The sequence below is a fragment of the Arachis ipaensis genome, chromosome B08 (genome assembly GCF_000816755.2).
Source record: "Arachis ipaensis cultivar K30076 chromosome B08, Araip1.1, whole genome shotgun sequence".
NCBI classification, from domain to species: domain Eukaryota; kingdom Viridiplantae; phylum Streptophyta; class Magnoliopsida; order Fabales; family Fabaceae; genus Arachis; species Arachis ipaensis.
The window spans coordinates 7,164,345-7,184,194 of NC_029792.2; the positions used below are offsets into that span (position 1 = coordinate 7,164,345).

Here is a 19,850-nt window from a genome sequence, read left to right on the forward strand (position 1 = left end):
ATGATTATGATTATGAATTTCTGAGCTCGCAAAGTATGCTGTTTTTGTTTTTCATAATAGAGTTTAAACTGAATGTACAGAATCCAAATTATACCTTATTCGATTTTGATTTTCATAATGCAACAATGCACAGTTAATACAAACCAACTGTTTGATGAAATTACTAAGACAGAAAATATAAAAAATATTAGTGTTTCTTGTTTGTTGTTTTGATTTTTTAGTGTAATTTAAGTTATGTACTACTATTGTCTTTCTATATTTTAATGTAAGACACCATGTTGAAGCATCAAACATACTAAAATCTATTGAACCATAATCTAAAATTTTTATATTAAAAATGAGACATCCAATTATGATTTATACATTAATCCTCAAATAGTATTTTACCTAATTTGGCTTTTTAACAAAATAATAATTTATTAATTTATATGAAATAAGCATAGAAATAAATAAGAAAGAAAAATAGATAATAAGACACTATGCGTGCTCAATGAAACTGATCTTACCTTAGCTGCTAAGAACTCTAAGTAGAAGTAGAAGTGCTAAGAGAGTAATTAGAATCGAATTAGTATTATTTGTATTTATATAGCGTATTTGTATATTAATTGTAAGATCCTATATTTTTATTACTTTGATTCTACTAGTAGCTATATATACCCCTTATACATTGTACTTTTCCTCAACCTGAATAATACACAAAAACACTTTCTTTAGATTGCTCTCTTATTTCTAACATGGTATCAAGAGTTTAGGTTATTTTTTTTTTCAGACACAATTGGTTTTTAGCTCTTTTACTTTGTTTCCCCCAGCAGTACTTTGTGATCATTTTTCGACGCCTTCCCGATTCTTTGGTTCGTCACTGCCGCTACCCTCGCCTTCTCCTCGTTGTGAAGTTTCCAACGCCACCGGAATCATCGCCGGACATAGCCGGATGCGCCACCACGCGCCGCTCGAAGTTCCCTATCCGATTGAAGCTCTTCTCCTTCCAGCGCCGTTGGATCAGCGCACCAGATCAACGGCTTCCGTCACGCCACGTGTCAGGCAGTTTGCTCCACGAACCCGTGTTCAACCCGCGCGCCCGACCCGATCTGCTTCGTAACCCGCTGCCATCTCCACCCCTCATCGGCTACTGACGTGTTCTCCTCCTCCAACCACGCAGCGCCACGTGGCCTTCCCTGCTGACGTGTCATCCGACGTGGCCGCTGACGTGGCAGACTATGGGACCCTTCCTAAGATTTTTGGTGAGCTCTTTTCGATTCTGCACTCCGATTTCTCATTTTCTGCTCCAAAATTACAGTTTTCTCTCCTCTCTTTGATCTCTGTGTCTACTATTATAGAAAAATCAGATGTTTTTGCTGCCACAGACAGACAAGATAAATTCTGTCAAAATTATAATCGTTTTGGGCACATTTTCTTCGTCTGTCCCTCTGTTGAATGTCGCACATGCCATCAGAAAGGTCATATTAGCTACCATTGTTCACAGCTGTTCTGCCACTATTGCAAGCTCTCGGGACATTTGATTACTACCTGTCCTACTCGCCCACCACGTCCTGAGTCTGCTTCTGCTGTTGCTGTTACTCCTAAATCTACCACCTCTGCACCTTTCAACCAGTCTCCTGTCTTTCTATCTGATATTGCATCTCTTCTTCAGCATCTTCTCTCCCTTTCTAGTAATACCCCTGCTGCTTTTTCGACCTCTCCAGGTAATTCTAAATGGTATTTTAACTTGGGTTGCTTTAACCACATGTCTCCGGTGCGTAATATTTTCTCGTCTCTGTCTACCACTACAAATGGACCTTCTGTCAATACTGCAAATGGTTCCCTCTTGCAAGCAACACACAAGGGTTCTATCTCCCAGTCGACTCTTAATCTTCCTCATACTTATTATATTCCTAAATTAAACTTTAATCTTATTTCTGTTGGTCAACTTGTTGATCTGGGTTTTGATGTCACTTTTTCTGTTTCTGGTTGTCGTGTACAAGATCCTCGGACGGGACAAATCATCGGGACTGGACGTAAGGTTGGAAGGTTGTTTGAACTCGAGAATCTTCATGTTCCTCCTGTACCAAATCTCTGTGCTGCTTCTTCTCCATGTACCCTTCACTTATGGCATCAACGTCTTGCTCACACCTCCTTAGGAAAATTGCGTCCTCTTGTGTCTCTAGGTGTTTTGGGCCAGGTTCTAAATGAATCTTTTGATTGCATTTCTTGTTAAACTGTCAAACAACCTGCTTTATCTTTTCACAATAATTCCTCTTTTGCTTGCTCTTCTTTTGATCTCATTCACTCTAATGTTTGGGGACCGGCTCCCACTGCTTCTATGGGCGGAGCTCGATACTTTGTCATTTTCATTGATAATTATTCACGTTTTACTTGGGTTTATTTGATGACTAGTCACCATGAGTTATCTCAAATCTATATCAATTTTACTACTACGATTAAAACTCAGTTTTCCAAGGTCATTAAGGTTTTTCGACGTGATAATGCTATGGAATACCATGATTTCAAACTCTTAACCTTTCTTGCAGAACAGGGTATTTTGTCTGAGTTTTCTTGTCCTGGTACGTCTCAATAAAATGGCCGAGCTGAACGCAAACACCGTCACATTCTTGACTCTGTCCGTGCAATGCTTCTTTCTTATTCGTGTCCTAAGCGTACTTGGGGTGAAGCTGTTCTTACTGATGTTCATGTTATCAATAGACTCCCTTCTTCTATTCTTGGTAACGTTACTCCCTTTGAGCGTCTTTATCATACCTCCCTAGATTATAGTTCTCTTCGAGTTTTTGGTTGTGTCTGTTTTGTTCTTTTTCAGCCTCATGAGCATAGTAAACTTGAACCTTGGGCTCGTTTGTGTTGTTTTCTTAGTTATGGCACTGAACACAAGGGTTATCCATTTTGGGATCCTCTCTCTAAACGTATTTGTATATCTCGTCAAGTTGTCTTCTAGGAGCATCACATGTTTTCTTGGTTCTCCTCCTTTGAGTCCATTCCTCCTACTCAGTCACCATTTTTCACTAATCCTAATGTTGATATTTTTTCTAGTGATGATTCTACAGGTTCTATCTCGAGTTTCCCTCCACGGCCTCCTGTTCTTCCGCCTTCTCCATCTCCCGATGATTCCAGACCGGACGACGATCCTACTCCAACCGTCATGTCCGCTTCTCCCACTGTTCTTCTAGGGTAAGAAATCCACCTCCTCATCTTCTTGACTATCATTGTTTTTCTACTATTCTTAATCAATATGAAGCTAAGTCATTCCGAGAAGCCTCCACAAATCCACATTGGCAACAAGCAATGCAGAAAAAAATACAGGTACTTGAAAAAGCACACACTTGGAATTTGGTTGATCCTCCTTCCAATCAGAAAATTGTGAGAAGCAGATGGGTATACAAGATCAAGACCTGTTCTGATGATTCTATTGACCGTTATAAAGCACAGTTGGTTGCTCCGGGTTGTACGCAAGAGTATGGTATTGACTATGAAGAGACTTTTGCTCCTGTTGCTCATTTCACATCTGTTCGGGCTCTTCTTGCCATTGCTGCGGTTAAAAAATGGTCTCTCAGTAAGATGGACGTGAAAAATGCATTTCTTAATGGAGATTTGAAAAAGAAGGTCTATATGAAATCTTCTCCAGGTTATCCTTATCCTCCTAGCAAAGTTTGTCTCCTTCGCAAGGCACTCTATGGACTTAAGCAAGCTCCTCGTAAATGGTTTGACAAGTTCAGCACTACCATATGCAATTTTGGTTTCACTTGCAGCCCTCATGAGAATGTTCTCTTCATTCATAAAAGCGAACGTGGAGTTGTTCTTCTACTTCTGTATGTTGATGACATGACCATTGCTAGAGATGATGTTGATGGTATCTCTGATCTCAAGACATCCCTTCAACGTACTTTTGAGATGAAAGATCTTGGTTCTCTCAGCTATTTTCTTGGTATAGAAGTCATATCCACCGATGATGGCATCTATCTCTCTCAAGCTAAATATGCTTCAGATCTTCTTGCTCGAGCCGGAATTACAGATTGTCACACTGAGTCTACTCCTCTTGAGCCTAATGTTCGTTTTACTCCTATGGATGGCACTGTTTTGGATAATCCTACTCTTTATTGACAGCTAGTTGGAGGATGATAAACCCCGTTTTCAGGGTTTATCTTGTGTTGGATTTAGAGTATTTTGCTAACCTTTTCTCACATTTAGCCAATGATTTAGCATGATTTTGTGATCTCTCTCTTATTTGTGCCTAAGTGTAAAAAGCATGCTTTTTGGTCTTTGATTAGATAACTTTAACTTCTCCTTGATTCCATAAGATGCCTTGATGTGTTTGTTAGTAATCTCAGGTTGAAAAAGGCTAGGAATGAATCAAGGGAGCAAGGAAGGAAGCATGCAAGTAGAGAAGATCATGAAAAGCTAAAGAGTTGAACTCGGCCATGGACGCGCGCGCGCACCAGGCGCTTACGCGCACCTTGCGAAGTCACCCATGGACGCGTACGCGTGCTGTGTGCGTACACGTCGGTGCTAATTTATGATTTTTTAATGAAAACGTGGCCAGCGAATTCTCAAGGCCTATGGGGCCAATTCAAGCCAACTTTGGCGCCAAAACACTCAAAAGGACCAAGGATTGAAGGGAGAGGGGGGATCTATCATAACACACATTAGGCTAGTTTTAGTTTTAGTTTTAGAGAGAGAAGCTCTCACTTCTCTCTAGAATTAGGATTAGGATTAGGTTTAATTCTTAGATCTAGGTTTTAATTCATGCTCTCTTCTACCTCTTCTTCTTAATTCCTTGTTGTTACATTCATTATTCTTCCATTGTTGTTATTACTTTCTTCTATTTTGTTTGTAGATCTACTCTTGTTCATTCTATTTTCTTTTAATGCAATTTAAGGTAATTCATGCAGATCTTGTTTTCTTTGATTGTTGTTGTCAATTTCCTACACTCAATTGTTGCTAGATTCTATTTTTGTTATCAATTTACTATGCTTTTCTCTTGTGCCTCCCAAGTGTTTGATGAAATGCTTGATTGGATTTTAGTATAGATTTTTATCCCTCTTGGCCTAGGTAGAGTAATTAGTGACGCTTGAGTTATCCAATTCCTTTGTTGATTGATAATTAGAAGTTGCTAATTGACTTGGATACCACTAACGCTAGTCTTTCCCTTGGGAGTTGGCTAGGACTTGTGGGATCAAGTTGATTCATCCACTTGATTTTTCTCCATGGTTAGAGATTAACGAAGTGGTAGCAATGGACAATTTGTGGTTACAGTTGAGGAGGATAACTAGGATAGGACTTCTAATTCTCATAACCTTGCCAAAGGCTTTCATAGTTATTAGTTTACTTTCATTGTCATTTACATTTCTTGTCTAAAATCTCAAAAACTCCAAACATACCTCATAACCAATAGCAAGACACTTCATTGCAATTCTAAGGGAGAACGACTCGAGGTTTAATACTTCGGTTTATAAATTTAGGGGTTTGTTACTTGTGACAAACAAATTTTTGTATGAAAGGACTATTGTTGGTTTAGAAACTATATTGCAACGAGAATTCATTAGTGAAATTCTAGACCACACAAAAGTCTATTTGTCAGAGGACTCGTCTACTTAACTGTCACCCGACCAGACATCACCTATCCAGTTCATGATCTTAGCTAGTTCTTGTCGGATCCTCGTACTACTCACTATGCGGTAGTTCTTCGCATTCTTCGCTACATCAAAGGCACCCTATTCCATGGCCTTTATTTTTCTGCTCATTCATCTTTATCCCTTCAGGCGTACTCAGATGCTGATTGGGCTGGTGATCCCACTGATCGTCATTCCACTACTGGTTATTGTTTGTTTCTTGGCGACTCTCTGATTTTTTGGCAAGCTAAGAAGCAAACATTCACTGCTCGATCAAGCACAGAAGCTGAATACCATGCTCTAGCTAACACCACTGCTGAAGTTATCTCGATTAGTTGGCTTCTCGAGGACTTGGGTGCTCCTCAGTCATCCTCAACTGATGTTTTTTGTGACAACTACTGTGCTATTCAGATTGCCCAAAATGATGTGTTTCATGAATGCACCAAACACATTGAGACTGATTGTCACTTTGTTTGGCAATGTATTCTTATTGGTGCTGTTCGTCTCATCGCTGTTGGAACATTGGATCAAACTGCTGATATCTTCACAAAGGCTCATCATCCAACTCGTTTTCGGACTCTGTTATCCAAACTCAAGATGGTATCCTTAGCTCCCACTTGAGTTTGAGGGGGGATGTTAAGAGAGTAATTAGAATCGAATTAGATCAATTAGTATTATTTGTATTTATATAGCATATCTGTATATTAATTGTAGGATCCTATACTTTTATTACTTTGATTCTACTATCAGCTATATATACCCCTTGTACATTGTACTTTTCCTCAACCTGAATAATACACAAAAATACTTTCTTTAGATTGCTCTCTTGTTTCTAACAAGAAGCATCAATTTTGTAATTGTTCTATAACAGTAAACATGTTCTATGATTTTCTTGAGGTTGGAGCTACATAATTTCCAAGGGTTAGGAAAGTGAGGCTAAGCTAGTTAATAGGTAGTGTGCAGTCTGTTGTTGTAGGGTCCTGTTTTGCATTCTCTTTTGTACAATTAATTTCATAAAAGCCTAAAAGTAACTAAAGTAAAAAAGTGCAATCAATAGAGGGATGAACAAACAAAAATTTGGAGAGATATAGAGAGAGAAAAAGAGAAAAAAAAAAAGAGATAAATATTTAGTACTTAGTAGTATGATATATTCCTTATGATCTTATGACTCATGATGAATAGTTATGGGATTCAAAAAGGTATGTTATTTATTTATTTATTTTTTGACAAAAAGTTGTATTCTAACCTTACAAACTAGTTAGTAGTTAGAGAACTTTATAATATTGTATGAACATTAAATAGGGGACACCATTTTGTAATCTTATAGTTGTGTGTACTGTATTCAACTGAATTAACTTGCTTTAATGTGGAGTATCTTTGAATACACCAAAAAAACTCCAATTAGCAACAATAAAAATAGTGGTTAGTTTTATGTCCCAACCAATTAGCAACAACTTATTAGAAGTTTGTTAAGGATTTTTATTTATGCAAAAGGGTTTTGTTGATTCAATATCTAAGAGTAATTGAGATACTTCACTCAATATATTTTGCATCTACTTTAATGAGATTTTGTACACTTTACTTAGGATACTTTGCATCCATCTGAATGAAATTTTGCATACATGAACCAGACATTTTGCACCCACTTTAATAAGATTTTACACACCTTACTCAGCACAGTTTTGCATCCAATGTAATGTATCTTTTGCACATATGAATTAGACAATTTGCTCCCACTTTAATAAGATTTTGCACACTTTACTCAGCACAATTTGCACAATTTGCATCCACCTTAATAAGATTTTGCACATATGAATCAGACAGTTTGCATCTACTTTAATGAGATTTTATTTTACTATCTAATGTATGCTAACTTTTTTACAGGATGTGTCCAAGGTTGCCATGTATTTTGGAACCACTGATGATGCAAATCAATTTTATCAGAATTATACCAAGCGCGTTGGTTTTGTTACTAAGATAAGGTTTACTCGAAGAGTTGGTAAAGATAAGGTTCCTAAGAATCAAATGATCACTTGCAATAGGGAGGAAAAACGCAAGTCTAGAGTTTCACCAATAGAAAAGACCAACCCTAGAACCAACTACAATTGCCCCACAAGGATTTCTATTAGGTTGAATAAGGAGAGTCTTTGGGTTATATCCAAGGTGTGTTTGTATCATTCAAATCCTTGTGATCCAGAAATGGCAAAATTGTTGACACGTAATAGGGAGATGAGTATGCACATGTGTCGAGTCATTGAGAGGAATGATGAAGCAGGCATGAGACGACCAAGCAAAACATATCAAGTGTTGGTGGGTGAAGCGGGGGGTTTCTTTAAGATAAACTTAATGGAAAAAGGTGTTAGGAACTATCTCAGCAGAAAGGTACGTAATGTTACGGAAGAAATGAATGCTAGGGAGATGTTGAAGTATTTTACACGGATGAAGGATATGAACTCTGATTTTTATTTTGATGTTTAACTTGATTACTACCCACTTGATCACTAAATCTCATTAAACTGGGTGTAAATTGTGACGAGTAAAGTGTGCAAAATCTGACTAACGTGGGTGCAAACTGTCGAATTGATGTGTGCAAAATCTCATTAAAGTGGGTGCAAACTGTCTAATTCATGTGTGCAAGAAATTCATTACATTGGGTGCAAATTGTGCTGAATAAGGTGTGCAAAATCTCATTAAAGTGGGTGCAAACTATCTGATTTATGTGTGCAAAATTTCATTAAAATGGATGCAAAGTGTCATGAGTAAAGTGTGCAAAATCTCTTTTTAAGTGGGTGCATACCCGAGATTCTAGTTCTTCAAGAGTTTTCTGCTGCATTTTTCTTCTTGTTCCTATTTTAGATTTCTTTGTATTTGTACTTCTTTGCGGCATCTTAATATCTGGATCTTTTTCCATTTTAAATCATCATTGCATATTATTAAGAAACATATTATTAACACAAACACAAATAAAAAATCTAGTAATCAATTGTACAGTAGTTATTATCAAAATTTTACCATAACAAAGCTCTGTTAATAACTGAGATAATGACATAATGGATTTGTTCAAAAATTTATAAATTAAAAGTACCTAAGTTTCATAAACAAGATATGATGAATCAAAATCAAAATCAAAAGAAATTTTTATTATAGAATGCTTAAAGATTTTCATGAGTAGACAAGAAACATTGAGTCATATTTTTTGGTGCCATTATGAGTTTTTTCTTGCATGTTTTGAATGGATATAGAATGATGGACAGCAAGAAAGAAAGAGTTACAAAAAACAATAAATGAACAAAAATAAAAACTAATTAACCTTCACATTAACCTTGCAGAAGTATAACACATCAATAGAAACGAAAGAAAATGTATAGAGAGCTGAGAAATGCTGCCACAGAAAGTAACGTCGCTGCTATTGGAGACGCTAATGGGGATGGACAGTGAGCTCAAGAATGTTGATTCGTGTTGAGTGTGCTCCAGCGTTGAGAGCAAAAAAGAGGGCGCGCTACAAGAGTGTAGAGAGAGAAAGTGTGTGGGTGGAATTTTGGGGAAGAAGAAGAGCCTGTGGTAAAGCTGATTCGTGTAGAGCGAATGCTGATTCGTGTTGAGTGTGCTCCAGCGTTGAGAGCAAGAAAGAGGGCGCGCTACAAGAGTGTAGAGAGAGTGTGTGTGGGATTTTGAGGAAGAAAAAGAGCCTATAGTAAAGAGTATGTACTCACGTTTTTTATGTACATTTGGGCTTTTTTTTGTTTGGGATAAAAAAATACTAATGCTGATTATTTGCTGGCCTAAAAATAAAAAAATTGCTAGCCCTAGCAATATTCTTTCATATATATTAGATTGATTAGAGCGTTAAAAATATATCACATCTTATTATATTTTATGTTTATGTGTAGAATGAATGGCTCACCTCAATACACACAAAAATACTATAAGTAAGTAACACTTAATTTATAATTTTTATCTAAAAAAACAAGTTTTATAAATAAGTAACCACCCATAAACACCCGTTTAAGGATAATTTATTAAATATAATATAACGAAACTCTATTTATATAATTTTTAATAATAACAAAAGGATTTTGTTAAGTAGACAATGATTTTTATGAATAATAAATTTTAAAATTGACTAAATAAAATAAAAGTACAATACACCCCAATAAAATATTAGAATTAATTTTGTTTGCATATATTAAATTAAAACGTGATACAAGTGTCTTAAGAAAGAACGTTTTAGAAAGATTATAGTGCTTAAAAGTGTTTGTCTAACTTATTAAAAAAAGTTAAAAATTAATATTTAATTTTAAAAGTATAAAAATAAATAATTATTAAATATTCAAAAATTACTATAACAAACAAATTAGGCACCAAATTATAGACACCATAGAATTCACCGTATACAAAACACTACGAAATACAGCGTGTGTAGGCAGATAGAAGCATCTCTATCTTGCCGCCTTGAATGGTGGTGATTGAACACGAACATTTCAGACACTAGAGTCATCCACACACAACCCCGGTCCTAACCCATATATATAAATCATCATCAAATTAAAACAATGATGTATAATTGTAATTATTTGTTCATGTCACACTGGTGATTGGTGAGTGCGGTGCCCTGAGAGCACATTCACATGCACATTTACATTCATCGTCATCATCATAACATAAAGTCATAAGATATTAAAAAAAAGATACACAAACGGTCCACTGCAAAATACATAGAACTCTTTCTAGAAGCGAAGAGACGCAGAAACAGCCCTAGCTAGCTCGCTCACACCACACGCCCTCAAATCTTCTTCTTCTTCTTCCATCATTTCCAATTCAAACTTTCATTGTTTTCTTTTGATGTTTGATGCGTGATCGCCATGTACATGACGGCGTATTCCTCTTCTTCCTCTATGCTCCTCAGAGCAACAAGGACTAAGCTCATCTCTTCCTCTCTTTCTAGAACCTTCCTTTCTTCTCCTCCTCCTCGCCCTACCGCTTCTTATCGATCCCTTGCCTTCTCATCCACCGCCGCCGCCGCCTTCCGTTCTTCCTCAGTCGCCGCCCGCTGGAGCCACTGGAGGTCTCCCCTCAGCCTCCGCTCTCAGATCAGGGCTGCCGCTCCCGTCCTCGAGCGGTTCCACCGCAAGCTAGCCACCGCGGGTACACACTCTGACTCCGCTCTCCGATCTAACTGATTCGCTAGCAATTCTTCGTTTCCGATTTTTCAATTCTTCTTTCTCTCTCTGCTTTGAATATTATGTTCTGATCATGAATGACGTGAGGAGTATGAGTGTGTATTGCACATGTAGGCTCTGCTTTTTTTTTTCGGTCATCCATTTTTGGCATGAACTGTTTGAGTGACGGGTGTTTCAGCTGCTATTTAAATATTTCGAGTTTCGTTTAACGGCTGCGTGGTTCGTTATATGCATGTATAATTCAAAGCAGTTCAAATCAGCTCATTATGTAGGCTTGACAAAATAGCTTTGATATGTAGTTGAATTGCCAATACCTGGTAGTGCTGTCTTCTCTGTTCTGACTCTCTAAGCGCAACACACTGATTCAGCTAGTTGTCTGACATGTTTGCAATTTCAGCTGGTGAAAATCCTTTCAAGGGAAACCTTACCAGTCTTCCTAAGCCTGGAGGTGGCGAGTTCGGAAAGTACTACAGCCTTCCGTCTCTCAAGGACCCAAGGATTGGTAACTTTGCTTCCATGGTCTGGCTGTATTTCGGTTTAGATACATTGTTAAATTGATGTGATTTGGTTAATCAAGTGTTATGAGGAAGGACTAATTTCTCCTTCTGAATATCATTCTCCTTAATGACTGCATCTCAATTTTATGGGTGCCGAACAGATAGGTTACCATACTCTATCAGAATTCTGCTTGAATCTGCCCTCCGTAATTGTGACAATTTCCAAGTGAGTAAAGAAGATGTAGAGAAGATTATTGACTGGGAAAACACTGCTGTAAAGCAAGTTGAAATTCCTTTCAAACCTGCTCGAGTCCTTCTGCAGGTACATGCTTGGCCCCTCTATACAGCCAGGGCGTTATTCATATGGATTAGGAAATATTGAGTAGTGGGATTTCTTCTTTTAACCTTTTCTGTTTACCTCTTTATAGGATTTTACTGGTGTCCCAGCTGTTGTTGATCTGGCTTGCATGCGTGATGCTATGAATAGACTTGGCAGTGATTCTAACAAGATCAATCCTCTGGTATACATCGCTCTTATTTCTTATAACTTTCATGTGCTTTGGTTACATACATACATGTGAAATCATTCCTGGAGGCCACCAAACTGATTTCAACTTTTTAAACATGCATCATGGAGTAACATATGAGCCATGAGCTCATAATTACTAAGTTACTCTTATTATTTGCCATGCAATGTACAATGTTTTGAATTTCAAATTCAATCTTCAATGCACTATTTCTGGTGAAAACAACAAAATCCTGCTTTTTCTATTTTAAGTTTTTCCTTCACAAAATTCTAAAAACAGAAAATACCAAAAATGAAAACAACAAATGAAAATAGAAACCACTCTGACACTTAACTTTTATATTGTAATGTTGGTATTTAAATGTTGCATTTTACTGGCTTTACTTCAAAGCTGCTAAAAAAGCTCTGAAATTGGTATAGATGACTAGCGCAGTCATGCATAGCATCTCAAAAGTATTTCCCCATATATCCCCAGTAATAGGGAGTGATTGATTATATTGAGAACAAATTATGTCTTGGGTTTATTATGAACCTATTTGTTTTATTTGAAAAGTGGTCACCTAGTAACAAACTATTCTAAGTGGCTACAAAATAGAACTTGAAACTAACTCCCTTACCCATTTATTACATGTTTTCTAACTAGTAAGTGTTGGCAGGTTCCTGTTGATCTTGTCATCGATCATTCAGTTCAGGTTGATGTAACAAGGTCAGAGAATGCTGTACAAGCCAATATGGAGTTCGAGTTCAAGAGAAACAAGGAGAGATTTGCTTTTCTTAAATGGGGCTCAACTGCTTTCCATAATATGCTTGTTGTTCCACCTGGTTCTGGTATAGTACATCAAGTAAGTTTTGAAGCACATATTCAGAATCACTTCATGGAATTTATTTATACATTATTCTGGCTGTTAGTGTTGGGGATTTATGTTGTCCTGATTTCAGGTCAATCTCGAATATCTTGGGCGAGTTGTTTTCAACAATGAGGGTCTACTCTATCCCGACAGTGTGGTTGGGACTGATTCCCATACAACTATGATAGATGGACTTGGCGTTGCTGGATGGGGTGTTGGTGGCATTGAAGCAGAGGCAGCTATGCTTGGACAGGTATATGAATTTCTGAATCCTAACCTACATGTAATGAATGGGTGTTAATTTATCAAAATGAAAAAAAGAGAGTATTTTCTTTGAAATTATATGTTTTCTAAAGTCTTTTATCAAAATAAGCAAGTGGTTAATCTACGGTGGTGATACTAATGCTGTGTGCTATGATAATGACAGCCTATGAGCATGGTATTACCTGGAGTGGTTGGGTTCAAGTTATCTGGAAAATTGCGCAATGGTGTTACAGCTACTGATTTGGTTCTTACCGTGACACAAATGCTTAGGAAACATGGTGTTGTTGGAAAATTCGTTGAATTTTATGGTAATAAAATTCTCATTTCTTTCCTTTCCTTTTTCCCAAAGTTGTTTTGGTCTTTCTAATTACCGGTGGCTGTTTTCTATAGGTGATGGTATGGGTGAGTTATCATTGGCTGACAGGGCCACTATTGCCAACATGTCTCCTGAATATGGAGCAACCATGGGTTTCTTCCCCGTAGATCATGTTACATTACAATACCTAAAGTTAACTGGAAGAAGTGACGAGACTGTTAGTATCAACTCATCTGTTATTTGCCTGTGATCTGAATTCTGAAGTGCTTATAGGTGGCAATGATTTGACTTATTTAACTCCATTTTGGCTGAATATAGGTGGCAATGATAGAGGCTTATCTCAGGGCAAACAAAATGTTTGTTGACTATAATGAGGTAATATAGTTGAATAATCATGCACAATCCTTGCATTTAGCCCCCAGAAGATAAAATGTCCATATTTTGAATGTTAATTTATCTTCTATAAATGCAGCCTCAACAAGATAGAGCTTATTCATCCTACCTTGAATTGAACCTTGATGATGTTGAACCTTGTATTTCTGGGCCAAAGAGGTAAGATGCTACAGTATTTTACATGTTGCCTTGTCTTTCATCATTGATTTGTCATACTAAGTGACACTCTTTACAGACCTCATGATCGAGTGCCTTTGAAAGAAATGAAGTCCGATTGGCGTGCATGTCTTGATAACAAAGTGGGCTTTAAGGTTAGTAGTGCTGTAATATTCATACAATTTTATCACTTTTTGGTCTTATAGGAACCATTGGTTATTTCATTTCTTACAATTTTCTTGAAATATCTTTTGTTTGTTTTAAACGAACCTGCTATTATCTTTCCATTTGTTTGTTTTGGTGATAAATGCTAATTGACTTCTATTTAGTATCACTTTTAAATTTTAATATCCCTGTGCCAACTCATCTTAGATGTAGTGTGGTATCCATGAGGACCCCATCTAATGGTGGAAGATGGCACGGTGCCGCACCAAAATCAGCACAACAAACATTTCTATTTTGTTTGTCTTTTGTGCGTGTTTTGAACACTGGTCATTTTAACTGTTCAAAGGTGTTGGCCTCAACTTGCAGACACAGAAGCTGCCACAAAACATATTGTAGTGTAATAGTCCATATTTCATGTACTTCTGCTTGATGAGAACCCTAGACAAATTACATCCAAAATATTTCTCTGATTGCAGGGATTTGCAATACCAAAAGAAGCACAAGGCAAAGTTGCGAAATTTAATTTCCATGGGCAGCCAGCTGAGCTGAAGCATGGCAGTGTTGTGATTGCTGCAATTACAAGCTGTACAAATACATCAAACCCAAGTGTTATGCTTGGGGCTGGTCTTGTAGCCAAAAAGGCCCACGATCTAGGTTTGCAGGTTAGGCACCAATAATAGTAATGTTAGAATCTGCCGTGTTTGTGCTTATCAACGTGATGTCCTGGATATGGACCTCTTTATTTCTTCTTTTCTTGATATTAATATTGATCTTTGAGTAACTGTGTCAGGTTAAGCCTTGGGTAAAAACTAGTCTTGCTCCTGGCTCTGGAGTTGTTACAAAATACCTACATCAGAGGTTATTTATCCTTTTTAGAATCTTAATTAATTCTTTCATAATGTACTTTGGTATTTGGCTCAATTTGGAAAGAATGTATACTGAATTCAGGTTTGGATGTTTTATACCTTTTGGGCAGTGGTCTGCAAAAGTATCTAAATGAACAGGGTTTCAATATTGTTGGATTTGGCTGTACAACTTGTATTGGCAATTCAGGAGAGCTGGATGAATCAGTTGCTTCTGCTATCTCAGAAAATGGTATTTATATCAAATATGATTTCTATTACTGAAGCTAACTTCTGTGAATTCTCTCACAATTATTTTCTTTTCTACAACTTTAGGAAACCTTGTAAACATATATTATGCTTTATATTTCTGTATTTAATTCCTACATTTTCTCATGCAGACGTTGTAGCTGCTGCTGTATTGTCTGGGAACCGTAACTTTGAAGGCCGTGTACATCCTTTGACAAGAGCTAACTACCTTGCCTCCCCTCCTCTAGTTGTTGCTTATGCCCTTGCTGGCACGGTAAGCATGCATAGTTCATATTTCCAGCATGTAGAGAAAAGGTTTTTGGTCCTTGTCTTCCACATTATCAGATTTTCCATCTCTTAGTAAAGACTAATTCTCTTTAGACCCCAGTAACCTAAGATTTATTAAAATGCTAAGGTTGGAAGTAAAACAAGTACAGCAACAACTGAGCCTGTCACATGTAACAGAACTGACAAGTTAAATTTTTGGAGGCCAATAATAAGTGTATCAATGTGTGTATATTGGTTTTGGTTGACTAGTGATATTTTTGCTAATTAATTAACATTGTGCCTTGTTGTTTTTAACTAGTTGGATACACACTGCCAGATCTTTGGATCTTGATGAACACTGATTGGCTATGCACTATATTTCTGATAGATGATGTCATATCTCAGACTATTAGTTTGTGAAGTGGTTTAATGGCCTTTTTTGCTTTAATTAAACCTGGTGTACCCTTTATTTTATTAGGAATTAGATTCCTTTTTCCTCCAGAGTTTAGAAAATATAACATCTGTATTTGTTAAATATTTTAGGTTGACATTGACTTTGAAAAGGAGCCAATAGGGACAGGGAAGGATGGCAAGAATGTCTACCTTAGGGATATTTGGCCATCCACTGAAGAAATTGCACAGGTAAATGTCTTCTTATTTAGTTATTTATTTAATCAGAGATGACACACACTGTAGATGTTTATACTGTACATGACAATTAACTTCGATTTTCTTGATTCAAGGCTGTTCAATCTAGTGTGTTGCCTGACATGTTCCGAAGTACATATGAATCTATTACCAAGGGTAACCCTATGTGGAACCAACTACAAGTTCCTGTTGACAAGTTGTATTCGTGGGATCCCAACTCAACATATATTCACGAACCTCCGTACTTCAAGGGCATGACCATGGATCCTCCTGGAGCTCATGGTGTTAAAGATGCCTATTGCCTACTGAATTTTGGTGACAGTATAACTACTGATCACATTTCTCCTGCTGGAAGTATTCACAAAGACAGTCCTGCTGCAAAGTACCTTATGGAGCGGGGAGTGGATCGCAAGGACTTCAATTCTTATGGAAGTCGTCGTGGCAATGATGAGGTGATGGCAAGGGGAACTTTTGCCAACATCCGCATTGTTAACAAGCTCTTAAATGGTGAAGTTGGCCCAAAGACAGTTCACATTCCTACAGGAGAGAAGCTTTATGTGTTTGATGCAGCAATGGTGAGTTGTGCCCTGCCAAAGTATGACATTCTTTTTATTTAACTCTTCTGGTGGCAACATGATCAAGTTGATATGATGTTATCTGGTATTGATATAATCATCATTTGTTCCTAATTAGCGTCAGCTTACAGTGTCTTGTCAAATGCTTCAGAGCTAATTATTTCACAAATGCTTGCTAATTTGTGAAATCTTTTGGCTCTATTCTGTGCATTAATATATCATGTCTTTCTTATTCAGTTAGTTAATGGCAATGTGCTGTTTCGAGTGCTGATCCCTTGGAATGGTCCCCTTATTTCAGAGATACAAGAATGAAGGACATGACACCATTGTGCTGGCTGGAGCTGAATATGGTAGTGGAAGTTCAAGGGATTGGGCTGCCAAGGGTCCCATGCTATTGGTGAGTCCCTCCGTTTAATATTGTGGCCTGTGATTTGGCTGGGTTTTCTATTCGATTTTTTAGATTTCTTCAACATGCTGAGACGAATACTCTTGATGATTCTTCTATGTCAAATGGTAGGGAGTCAAAGCCGTGATAGCCAAGAGTTTTGAGAGAATTCATCGCAGTAACTTGGTAGGAATGGGTATTATTCCTCTCTGCTTCAAAGCTGGTGAGGATGCCGAGACTTTGGGGTTGACTGGCCATGAACGGTACACCATTGACCTTCCAAATAAAATCAGTGACATAAGGCCTGGTCAAGATGTAACTGTCACAACCAACACTGGAAAGTCTTTCACCTGCACAGTTCGTTTCGACACCGAGGTAATTCAAACTTTTCATTGTTTTCATGTTTGATTTTCTTTCTTGCTGTACTTATTGATGCAATTGTGATCTATTCTAACACGCTGGTACTTTCAGGTGGAACTGGCTTACTTTGACCACGGAGGCATCCTCCCATATGTCATCAGGAACCTCATTTCACAGTGAAAAACCGTCTGTTGATGGGAAATGTTTAACACTTCTTACCATTCTAGCAGTAGTTGATGTGAGAAATGAGAATAAGTTTTTCAATAAATAGGAAAGAATCCCTTTTTTGAGGGAGGCAATTTTACTTTTTGACATTTCCAGGTGTTTATATATTTAGGCATGTGAAGTGAAACATTATTGAGTACATTGATTCCCGTGATCGGCTTGCCTATTGAACAATGGGAACAATTGTAATTTATATATAAGCCGGTGCCAATGGCATACGGAATTCGGTCTTTTGAAATTGTTAAGTGGTGGATACTTGATTTATCAATTATTTCATCCACACGAATGCTAAAAAGTAATCATCGTACGTTTAGCTATTCCGCATATAATCCCGTTGGTCAGATACACCTTAAAGTATATGGAACCAAAATGTGACCAGTCAAATAGTAAACAAAACTGTTTAATTAAAATCATTTTTTGAATAATGTTTAAAAACTGCTCCTAAGATTACGGAGCATGAACCAAAACCCAATTTTTCATAGAATTCAAACACATTTTGGTTGACTTTTGGCTGATATGCTTTTGGTTCCCTAGTTGTTCTCTTCCTTATAACAATGCCCGTTGTAGTAATTTTAATTAAATAAAAATTGAGAGTTGAGACACATCAACGAGGCTTTCATCCAAAAGAGAACCGTTTCTAAGATAAAGAATAGTAAAAATGAGATAAATTGTGTCCTAATAGAGACTGAAAACTATGAAATCGCATGACAGCTGCATATGTAGCCTCTGATGAGTCTCACGTTGTGCCAGTGGTAGGATTCAATAGAACTAATAAATAATAATGCCTCTTCATATTAGTGGTTTTTTTGAACACAGGAGTGATAGATATTATTAATGAACCTTCGGAGTTCGGAAGCTAGTCCCTTCGAATGGATATTTGTTAATGACTGAATTTATTAAACATGGGTTTAATAACAGTCACGATGGTGACCGGTTGCAGGGGCGGAGCCTACAAGGGGAGAATCCAACCTCCCCCTACCAAAAAAAAATCCCCAATATAACACAATTTTCATTTTTTAAGATTGATATTTTTGTTGTCATGCCAAATCCTCAACAAATTGTTTTGCCGTTTTTAGCCAAGATCACTCACCATCGTTTTTGTCAGATGATGATGCATCATATACATTAAATACGAAACATTTTATGAGCAGAAATTTTCATGAACGGCCTAAGGGGTTTTGTTTTATTACGCCAACACATATAGTCTATAGAACAATCCTCCTTACATGATACCTTCATATATATTACATCTCTGAAGTTCTTCTAGTCAAACCGAGACTAATGGGGTTTAAACCTAGAACCTCTGCATACTACTCAAATTACGTCATATTTACAAACCACGTAGAATTCAACAACTTACTCGTAAATACGTCAAACAACAACAAAAATAAAAATAAAATACATTCACCGTTTACATAGAACTGTTCATAACACCAAAACTATACCTCTGGAATGCTTTCTAAAGCTGGCCTCCAAGAATTCATGCCTCCATCATGTTCTTCTTCAACCTCACTCATTCTCTTTTCTCTCATCTTCATATCTTTTAGTAATTGCGCCAAAGAAGCATATTGCTGAGCATCGTTCTCCCTCACCATCCTTCTCAACTCTTCCTTGTTCACCACCAACCTAATCCTCCTAGTTCCACTTGTACGATCACCATCAGAGCGTCTCTTTACCGGCTCATTCTCATCAGTATCTTCTGCTGATACTTTGCTGTTTCTCATGCAGTTCCACATGATGTTGATTTTAGTAGTAATAATCAAAGGATTAAAGCAAAGTCAACCATTTATAGAGAGTGTGGAGAAGAGAAAAGCACATGGAATATCCGATTGTTACGCCGTGTCTATTGTAATTAAAAGAAGGGAGATTCTTGAGATGGACTACACTATGAATTATATATTTTTTGATACCCTTTTCGTATTTGTGCTGCATCAATATTTTACTAGTGTTGCCGGCCATTAGTTTTAACTTTTAACTCAACATTTTTTTTTTTAATTTTTAATTTGATATATTTATATTTTTAATATATATTTTATATTCTAATATGTATTTTATCTAATAGTTGATTTTAGTATTTGATTTTAATGTACTTATCATGATTATATAATGATAATCACGGAGAGATATGCAACAATATGTTTATCTTTCATTATACTTGAAGTTGTATGCCCTCTAATCAGTGCTAAAATAGTAGTACATTCCCCATGATAGGAAGGCTAATAGCAAATTAGTACTAAGCTATGATTTTAAGCAAGAGTGTCATCCAATCTTTTAAAATTATTGTTATTATAAATTTTAAATTACAACATTAAATATTAATCTTAAATCCTAAATTT

General features: G+C 36.9%; 2 protein-coding genes across 3 annotated transcripts; one reads left to right on the forward strand and one right to left on the reverse strand.

Moving 5' to 3' along the window:
* Positions 10,171-17,602, forward strand: LOC107612826 (aconitate hydratase, cytoplasmic). Of its 2 annotated transcripts, XM_016314579.2 has the most exons (20): positions 10,176-10,763; positions 11,196-11,300; positions 11,457-11,617; positions 11,724-11,816; positions 12,478-12,663; positions 12,761-12,922; positions 13,097-13,241; positions 13,324-13,466; positions 13,568-13,624; positions 13,722-13,801; positions 13,878-13,953; positions 14,440-14,625; positions 14,754-14,821; positions 14,940-15,058; positions 15,207-15,328; positions 15,865-15,963; positions 16,065-16,544; positions 16,843-16,941; positions 17,062-17,304; positions 17,401-17,602. In XM_016314579.2, the coding sequence occupies exons 1-20, from the start codon at positions 10,481-10,483 to the stop codon at positions 17,467-17,469; spliced, it is 2,976 nt and encodes a 991-aa protein (XP_016170065.1). In that variant the 5' UTR covers positions 10,176-10,480; the 3' UTR covers positions 17,470-17,602. The 2 variants fall into 2 exon arrangements, 1 of the variants encoding a protein (XP_016170065.1); XR_002351836.1 differs by lacking the exon at positions 17,401-17,602 and having other exon boundaries at positions 10,171-10,763; positions 16,782-16,941; positions 17,062-17,287.
* On the reverse strand, positions 18,721-19,417 carry LOC107612259. Its single transcript, XM_016314054.2, has one exon. The coding sequence runs from the start codon at positions 19,248-19,250 to the stop codon at positions 18,954-18,956; it is 297 nt and encodes a 98-aa protein (XP_016169540.1). The 5' UTR covers positions 19,251-19,417; the 3' UTR covers positions 18,721-18,953.